Consider the following 10,045-nt stretch of genomic DNA (forward strand, 5'->3'; position numbering starts at 1 on the left):
CAGCAGTGTTATTTTGCTAGAAAAAAACATCCATTTGTAGATTATTTGCATTTTAAAATCATTTATCAGTGTTAAACCAGGTAATTCAAGATATGTGTACTGGTGTACTTTAGTTATACTTATTAAAATACAGCTGTCTGCTGGTTCACTTTTTGGCAGCGCTGAGGAAGAAATCATTTCCAGTAAATCCTGTAGGGCACAATGGAAGGCACATCAAAATCTTTATTGAATATCATCTCTTAGCTTGCATTCATTAGCCCAGCTCTCAGCGAGGCAGGGTAGAGCTTTGCAGTGAGCTGTCTCTTGACTGCATGACAAGTCAGCCTGTAGCAGTATTTTGTGAGCGTGAAGAGGAATGGCAGCATGCAGAGAGCAGCTTGAAAAGGAACCGCTCCTGAAGGCCCTGGAGGCTTGAAGAGCTGTCTGGCAGCTGTCCGAGAGCCCTTGGCAGCTCAGTGCATCAGGGATCATCCTGATTGTGGGATAGAGACAAGAACATAGAGGCAGTGGGTCCTGGACCCTGAGCCGTAAGTGTATGTAGGTGCCTGCCTCTTGTTGAATTGCCTGGCTCCTACTGATTTCAGCAAGTCTTGAAGAAATCCTTTGAAATCTGTTTAGTTTGTCAGTGTTGTTCCTGAACCTGCTGCTACCCATTTCTGAGAGCCCTCTTCCTAATGGAAGGCTTAATCACAAGCTCTTGAAAGGAGTGCAGCAGTTTTCTTCCCATCAGCCCCATTTTTAGCTTTATTAGAATAGGGAAGGTCTGCCCCCTGCAGAGTTAGACTGGAAAATAAAGAGATGAGAATATGTTTCATCTCACAACCTGGAAATGTAATACCTTTCTAATTCCTGGACTGTTGTTTTGCATGTATTATTACAACTATATTATATATGGTGGATAGGTGGAGCACTGGAGAAATTGAACATACTGTAAAAAATATTTTCTTGTATGTTTGTTTTGATCGGTGCTCTACAAACCTGGTTCACAGACAAATTACTTGAGATTGTTTATCACTTACTGTAAATACAACTTATTTAGTTATTTGTGTAGTTAGTAATAATGCCTTCCTCTTTTTTTCCCTACAGAGTGGAAGAAAGTTTCAAGACCTTATTTTGGTCAATATTTGGCTTGTCTGAAGTAACCTCTGTTGTCCTCAAATATGATCATAAGTTCATAGAGAACATTGGTTATGTTCTTTATGGCATATACAATGTAACGATGGTGGTAGTTCTGCTCAACATGCTGATCGCTATGATCAACAGTTCATATCAAGAAATTGAGGTGGGCTCTGTTCTCTAGTTGTTATGTTGAAAAAGGGAAGAATTATTATGAATTATTTCAGTGAGCACATCTTGATATGCAAAAGTACAGTGAAGAGAGTACTTCAGTAAAGGAGATAACAAAAAACATCATGTTCCTTGATTGACTTTATCTAACAACCCAGCCAAGCTGCAGAACCTTACAGGATCTAAACAATTAGTTCATCTTGTGCCACAGATTAAGCATCTAAGGAGATGTTGTCCATCCAGAAATCCTAAAATCTAATGTAATATTCAAATTAAGACTGCTGTGAAGTAAAAAAAAAAATCACTGGGCATAGCATTTTAGACATGGGTGGTTTGTTCTCAGTTCCCTTAGGATGCTTATTGCATGTTTTCTTAATGCAGTACAACTCAGTCTTTGACAGATCGTTAGGATATGGATTAAATGTATTTTGATGTGGTCTTTAATGGAAATCTGTTTTTTAATTCCAGTCCTCAAACTTTTTAGTTAAATGTGCAGGAGTTAGACACTTACACACAGCAGTGATATATGGACATACTTTATATTACATTTATATGCCTCTGTACATAGAGTATGATACAGGATCTTCAAGATTGTTGTGAATGAATGTTACTTCACAATGCTTACACGCTTTGTGTATAGTATGCACTTTTTCCCACTTTAGGTACAATATTAAAACTTGATTCTAGGTTTACTGGGCTTTGCCATATGACCGGAAAACACAGGGGCGGTATTTCTCCAAATCTGCCAAATGGCTCTGTTGAATGAATACTTGAATTTTACACAAAGTTATTGGCTGCATTGCTTACTAAAAAAGTTATATTTTATCTGAATTTCATTATGATGACAAAGTATCTTCATTTTTTAAAATAATTAATTATTTAGCATCCAACTCCCCCAAAAAATCAGAAAATTTTAAGTAGAGAAGATACTTGGGTTTTAAAAGTAAATCCCAAGTGCTGAAATGGAAGTAAAAGTATATTTATAGTGCCAGTTTTTCAGACCATGAGTTCTGATATTATTCGAAGAGTACTGTGTTCACATAGATGCAAGCACACACCCACACTAGCAGGTAAAAAAAAAAAGATTATCTAATACGTAGTGTACAAATGGATATGTAATTTCCAGTATTTTCAGTGACTTCTAGGAAATGTCATGGAATTCAGCATAACAAAACTAGTTATAATAAACAAACTTTTCACCTTTAGAGCAAACCAAGCCCAGCCTTGGAATACTTCAGTAAGAATGTATTAGGACAAAATCAGTCTGTCAGTTTTAACATGATTTCTTCATGACAGCAAAGTTTGTATTTTCTGTACTCCATTATAAATCAGAGTTATTTTTCATGGTTATGTAAAAAGCTGTGAGTACTATAATTTTAAACTATGTCTGCCTTGAAGCTAATATTTCATCACTCATGTGAGTACCAAATTCATGTGACCACGTTAATAAGAAAACCAAGACTTTAAAAAACCCCGAAGTTCCACTTTAAAAAGCAAGAAGTTTATATGCAGGCTTTCTCTCAGGGTAAAAATAACACTTGTTTAAACGGTTCACATGTTTTAACTATTATCAATGAGATGTTGCCATAAAAAGACAGCAGAAATTTAGTTAAAACAGACTTGATAAAGTAGCTGCATTTTTGCAGAACTACAGGGATAACATTTTATGTAAAACCAGAAAGGGTTGATATTTAAAAGAAGCTTCATTTGGAAGAAGTTTTGCATTTCATAAAAACAAAGCACATACCTGTTTCTATATCTTAACACAGGATGACAGTGATGTAGAGTGGAAGTTTGCTCGTTCTAAACTTTGGTTATCGTATTTTGATGATGGAAAAACATTACCTCCACCGTTCAGTCTTGTTCCAAGCCCCAAATCTTTTTTCTATTTCATCATGAGGATCATTAACTTTTCTAAGTGCAGGAGGAGGCGGCTACAGAAGGACATTGAAATGGGAATGGGCAATTCCAAATCTAGGGTAGGTACTGAAATCTTTTAATTGCAATGAAAAATTGTGTATTCATTCCAGCATTCTGCTTTTCTTTTAAATTTTAGTATATAATCTGTGCTTCTGATGATAGTATGGTGATTAGTCAAGCATTTATATTCATAGACTTGTGTTTCAGACTGCCTAAATGTACTGCATAAAAGTAAAAAATAGGTGTAAATTTTCTTAGGACAACAAGATCCAATGACTGGAAAAACACAATTAAAACAAATAAATGAGTATTTAAAGATGGAAATAATTCCCACAAGGAGTGACCTAAATATTTAATAAAGATGCTTTCAACCTCCCTTAGAAAGACTTTTAGTTCAAGGTGAAAAAAAAAAAATAATGGTGGGGGGATAAGGAGGGGAAACTTTCCCTTTCACTAGGACAGGAAGAGGACAAAGTGTGGTCAGTGTGATACTCACTTCCTACTGTCAAAACCTGTGTTCTCAACAGAAGGCAACATGAAAGGGGGTGGTGGTGGTGGTAATAATAAACTTCAGCACTTCCATGGCATTCTAAATCTGGGTACCTAAATGTTCTTTACAAATGTAAGTGGAATGCAGTGTCATGATGCCCTTGTGAGAATTAGAGAACACTTCCCCTTGTTTTAGTGATGGCAAACTGGGGCACAGATGGGTTAAAGATGATACATGTAGCTTTTTTTATAAGTTAGGCTCAAGGCCCTGTGTATTACAAAGACTGAAAGCAATAGGTTGAAAATAATTTTTATTTGTTTTACTGTAAATTATCAGAAATGTTGAGTCTAGTCATCTTTTCTGAAAGATCTCTGGAGCCTAGGACTTTTGAGCTGTTGGTAGTATTGAATCTTCAGTAAAGAAAATATTTTCTCCGGTTTTCTGTAGGTAGTGAAAGTAGATACAGGTCAATGTCAATTTAAATCAGTTTAGCTGCAAGCACTTTTTTGGTGCTGACTGCTCATCTTTTGCTCTCTAGTGCTCTGAGTGCCTGAACTTCATGAGTTCTCTCCAGTCACTGTACAGACAGTGTTTAAAAAAACAAAGAAATCTCAACACCCTAAAATACACTTTTATAACAAAACTTTCAGTAGTGCTTACATATCATATCATAAAGCAGTATGCTATCAGACTGTAAATCACTGAAGAACCAAAATCCTGTCTGGGTCACTGCTGAGACAGGTCAGATGGAGCTAGTTTTCTTGAACTACAAACCAAATTATTTTTTCTCTGGGAAAGGAAGCCCACAGCCTCCTCTGTGTCAGGCTGAGCTAGCACACTATGTATTACTGTGCAAAGGTAACTCCTGTCCCACTCCCTAATAAAAATGGTGGCTGGGCTAATACCTCATTGCCCACAAAAAGGTGGGCAACCTGGAGTAGGTAAAAAAGCCCACTTGTGGCCCAGCTTAAGTGACAGACTGTATGCAGTATAGGCACAAACCCCACGACAGTTACAGAAAGCATCAAACTTACTAGATAGATGCAGGTTGGCTTTAGTTTTCTCCCCTACCCCACCAGAGACGTCAGTTGTCATTGATTCAGTGACTTTTAATTTGCCATGCAGAAAACTAATGATCCTTGAATAATTGAACAATGACCATTTTTCTAAATGTATTACTATTCCTGAAAATGGTGCTTTGAAAAACCACTTCAAACTAGGCAGAAATAGTTTTGAGCATGTATTTATAGTTAATATTATGCTTAAGAGTGCAGATCCACAACAGCTCTATGTTAAAGCCAGTTCAGACAGTCTCTCCTTACTCTGGCCACTCATCCCTGGCTCCAAGTCGTAATTCATTATTTCCTCAGCTGTGCGAGCACATTTGCTTTGAAGCTGCGCTGTGAAGTGGATGGCTAAAATTATCAGTGTTTAAAAAAAACCCCAAACCAACAAATAAGTCAAAGCAATCTCAGTTTTTTTGGAAATAATACTCAGATATAGTGACTATGGAGACATCTCCAAGATGTCTTCAAGGAAAAAAAAATGGAGCTGAATTCTAACTGTGAGTTTCATAATATATTTTAATTTTGTTCTATTTCTTCCTAGTTAAACCTTTTCACTCAGTCGAACTCCAGAGTTTTTGAGTCACACAGTTTTAACAGCATTCTCAATCAGCCGACACGCTATCAGGTAAGTACATACAGTGGTCACTGTTTTGAGTAATGGAACTGTGTGAAGGTACTAGCAGAATTTGTATCTCAAGTACATTTTGCCTTCACCAGATAAAGAAAACCTGTAGAAATTTAATTCCAGGATGCTACTGGAAAAAAGACAGTTAATGTTTAAGCCCTATTATTTGAAGTGTTTAAAAACTAGCCCATACAAAACTTACATTTTCCTTTGATGTCCCGGTTTGGAAAGTGTGAGAAGCAAACATCTGAAATTGATTTCTGGGGAAGGGATGTGGTGAAAGCATTGAGCTGGCTAGGTTATCATTACTTTCCCTTCCTTTCTTCTTGTGATTTGAGATGTGACATTCAGCATTCCTGCAGGTGGGAATGCTCCTTTCTGGTAAGAGGAGTCTGTCAGATATTACCTTCCTGTCATCTTTCCTGCTCAGAAATAAAAGACTAAATAGGAGCTCTTGTTCCCCTAGTGAAAATGTTGAATGCGTATAATGCACCTGTGCAAATTCTGTTAGATGAGCTACATTAGATTAGGTATGGTAACACAGTACAAGAATATTAGTACATACAAGGAACACAGTTACAGTATAAAAATAATATCCTTAATAAATCCTTTACAGCTGACATTGCACTGTTATATTGTAAAATCTCAACTTTTCTGTCTTTCTTTTTAAAAGATATTTATCTCTTACTATTACATATCCTTTTACATATGAACTGCATTTAACAAAGAGTAGACCTATTCTGAACATACTTAAAGCCTAAATTAGGTGTGTGTGGACATATTTTCCTATTGTCCTGTTCCCTACAAAAAGTAGTGGTGCTCTGTAAAAAAAGAGGTAATTGGATGAGGAAGGTGCTTTCTTGTAATGGTGAATCTTAGCGTGCCACCAAAAAAGCCCGTATGAGGCAACTGCTTGATCTGGGGCTGTTCATTCTTGTACTTAAACAGATGTGAGGGAAATAGTTAAGAACAAAAAGTGAGTAGTGTTTAATTATAAATGCTCACCTGATGATATAACTGTTTCCATCTGGCAGCAAATAATGAAAAGACTGATAAAACGTTATGTTCTGAAAGCACAAGTGGACAAAGAAAATGATGAAGTAAATGAAGGTAAGAAAGAGTCTGCATCTGCAATATTCAGAGACAGTTTGTTCACCTTTTAGGAACTGGTATTATGGTGGTACATGGAGGTTTCAGGTAAAAAGAGGGTTTATTTCTACTTCAGATGCACTGAACTCAGATAGATAGTAGTGGAAGTATACCTGTGAAAACAAAAATGGGTAAATAGGACCAAAGAAGTAGAACTGAGAAATATTATGTGCTGCTTAGGTGGAAAAGTAGAGCACAAACGTGATGCACAGTTACAGAGGAAATTTGTGAGGAAATCTGTGTTCAGACTTCCAGAGCCCCAGTCAGAGCTGCAGGACATCTTTCTCTGTTTCATTCAGCTAACCACACAATTTACCACTTTACACTATGAACTAGTGGTATTACCTTCCTTCATAAAGCTGTGTAGAATATTCATCTGTGAAGTTGCACATTATTAAACAAAGCTGCATAGAGTTAGCTGCATGGTGAGAAAAATGGCAACTGTAGGCACTGCTTCAGTGTGCGACTGGAGATCTTTTGAGAAACGATGGATCTGAGCTTGGTGTCTGCTGACGGTGCAGAAGATCCCCAGTAATGATGAGGGGTGCCTGCTCCAGGTGCACACCCCAACTCCCCATTGGGATGAGAGTAAGACAAATGCTGTCCAGCTTCCAGGAGTGAAACACAGGCCTACAGGCCAAAAAAGAAACTCGAGCTCTGGGCAGGTCCCCAAACAAAATAATACAGGTGTGTACAACAAGGGGCGTTAGTTACTCTGCACTCTAGCTAAAAAGGTTGTCAGGCAACAGAATGATGTCCCTTCCAGGGCTGACTCTGCTCTTGGAAATGTAACACCCCAGTAGTGGTTTTTTTCCCAGTAGGCTGGAGGTTATAATTATCATGGTTCAGCCAGTAAGAAATCTGTTACTGCCAGCAGAAAAACATACCTGCTTAGCCATAAGTACTTCTGATCTGGGTGTCGGTGCACCGGGATCGCTTACCCAAGCCACTCTGCTGGCGGCCTTGTGCTCTCCAGCTGCTGTGCAGTGATGAACAGCTTGGGATCAGAACAGCCTTTACTGACATGGAAGCACGGGGTGGCTGCATGCATATGTGATGTGAAGGGCCTGAACAGGCTACTCGCTCAGCATAGCGCTTACTTTGCTTGTTAGTTACTCTCTGCTTACCTGTAATTCTTTGCAGCAAGAAGCAGGGAGTAGAAAAGGATACCAATTAAATCCCACTCTGTGCCTTCAAACGGCAGCATTGTACATTGACTGTTCTCCCAAGTCTTCCCCATCCTTAGCGGCCTGTACAGAGCTGAGCTCGTGACAAAAGCAGCAGAGAAGCTTCTAAAAGTGTCTTCCTGTCAGTGTGCCCCTCTCCTGAATTCTCATTGCTTTTCTCCTGTTCTGTTCTGTGATGGGGAAATCGTCTACCTAGTGACTGATGAAAAGATTGTTCTCTCAACAACAGTGCCAGGGGCATACAAGTCTCCAATTCCCCAACGCCTGTTTGGTATTGGCATATATGTGTTTAGATAAGCAAGACGGTGCAGAAGCAGCATGGTTCATGGACATTGTGGTTCCTGCTTTATCACCAATTTTTTAGGGGAAAGTCCACTTTGAGCAAGTCAACTAACCCCTGAACCTCAGTCTTCAGCTGCATCGTGCCCATCTCATTGGTACCCAAAGAATAGACGCAGCCTTTGAACGTAATTTTTGAAGTCTGATATAGTCTAAATAGAAAGTTTATGTGTTCTTGTGTACTGCAGCTATTTTAAACTAAGTCTAGGGACATTTCCTTGTTCTGCATCACTAGAGAATTTAGATATTGTTTTGTAGTCTTTAGTTTCATACGTGACAAATAATTTCCTGCAGTGGATACTGTGTGAGAATTCACATACCTCACACTTGCTGGAAGAAATTATTTGAGTATTTTGAAAAGCTTCTGCTCTTGAACTGAATATCCTATAATGGAAAACATGCCATTGCTTGTTATGAGGCTGGCCTTGACAGTTGTTTTCTTTTAAATGTGTTTTTTGTACTTGTGTCAAATTGTAACATAATTTTAAATTGGTTGACTTTTTCTAATTCAAAGGATATTGGTAAGGAAGAGGAGACTCAGAAGCTGTGAGTTTTATTGCCAGCTCTGCCACACTTTTTCTGTGTGATCTTGGCACATCACCTCAGACAAAATCTCTGCCTTTTCTCTATATAAATGGGGGATACTAATATTTACCAGCTGTTCAGCAGTGTTGCCGTGATTAATTCATTAACCTTTGTAAAGTGCTTTCTGAATCTTTGATGTTCTGTATACACGTGGAGCACAACATTAGAATTCAGTGGACTATTAAAATACCTTTAGGGGTGGAGACACACTCATCTCATTGAGAATGAAGAGGAGGTAAAGCCTTCTGCCCCACCCCTGTACCTGCTCTCATCAATATTTTGAGATAATTGTCTAGAATATGCACTGATGTGACTTAACAGAACAGTATTGAATGAATTCTAAACTTTGCTAACAAGCATTTTTTCCAATTATTAATACAGGTGAATTAAAGGAAATCAAGCAGGATATTTCCAGTCTTCGCTACGAACTTTTGGAAGATAAGTCCCAAGCAACAGAAGAGTTGGCAATTTTAATACATAAACTCAGTGAAAAATTAAATCCTAATATGTTGAGATGTGAATGAGTCAACAAAGGAAACATGGCTTTGACTACAGCACAACTATTTATTGGCAATAATATTTCAGTATCTTATACTTGAAAAATGTATTGTAGATTTTTAGCACTAAATAACTTTATGTACAGCTTCTCTGGAATTTAGTCTTAGGAAATTTTATTAACTCACCACAGAATGATCACTCTCTTAATTTTAATTGTCTAAAAGCATATCATAATTTTTTTTTGCATTTATGCATTAAAAAGGTATAATGGTATGAATTGCTGATATTTTAACAGGTTTATGAATACATATTGAGAATTCTAAATTGCACTAAATTTGCCAGAAAAAATTAAAATAAGATACAGCGTAGTACTCTGTTCCTTGCAGCAACTGAGTATGAATCAGATTTTAATAATACCATAAATCAACTAGAAATCAGTGGAAAATTACTTGAAATCTTTGTCCTTTATTAGTGATGCTAGTAATGTGTATAAGCTGAGAACTCATGGTATGATTACAAGGAATTAATGAAAATCAGGTAAGTGTGACTGTAATTGTAGTAGCACTAACATGGATGTCTGTACACGTATCCACAACTACCCTTTCTTAATTCAGTTTACTTAGAGGAAGGATTAGATTTTTTTTAAAAAAAAAAAAAAACAAACAACTCTGGAAGGTCATGTGAACTCAGTCCAAAGCTACTCTTTATGTGGTAGAAATGATTTTTTTAAAACTCGGACTCGGTGCAGGGCTGGTATTTTGTTACTCTGTTCTAAACAATGCCTCCGACGCTTCGTTGTTAAATAAAATATTCCTACTTTACTGATCCTCCCTCTCGTCCCGGTGGTTCGGCACCACAGTCTGAATTGCCGCGTGGGACCCGGTACCGGCCAGCCACC

The 10,045-nt window shown here is 37.7% G+C and overlaps 1 protein-coding gene across 1 annotated transcript in view; it reads left to right on the forward strand.

Moving 5' to 3' along the window:
- The window catches only part of TRPC3 (transient receptor potential cation channel subfamily C member 3), a 46,788-nt gene extending 36,831 nt beyond the window's left edge, over positions 1-9,957 (forward strand). Inside the window, exons 8-12 of the mRNA XM_074903900.1 lie at positions 1,087-1,282; positions 3,057-3,266; positions 5,306-5,389; positions 6,424-6,499; positions 9,031-9,957. Coding sequence (XP_074760001.1) covers positions 1,087-1,282; positions 3,057-3,266; positions 5,306-5,389; positions 6,424-6,499; positions 9,031-9,173 — 709 coding nt within the window. The 3' untranslated portion in view covers positions 9,174-9,957. The remainder of the gene's footprint in view (positions 1-1,086; positions 1,283-3,056; positions 3,267-5,305; positions 5,390-6,423; positions 6,500-9,030) is intronic.
- Positions 9,958-10,045: the final 88 nt, after the last annotated feature.

The sequence above is a fragment of the Athene noctua genome, chromosome 4, assembly GCF_965140245.1.
Source record: "Athene noctua chromosome 4, bAthNoc1.hap1.1, whole genome shotgun sequence".
NCBI classification, from domain to species: Eukaryota; Metazoa; Chordata; class Aves; order Strigiformes; family Strigidae; genus Athene; species Athene noctua.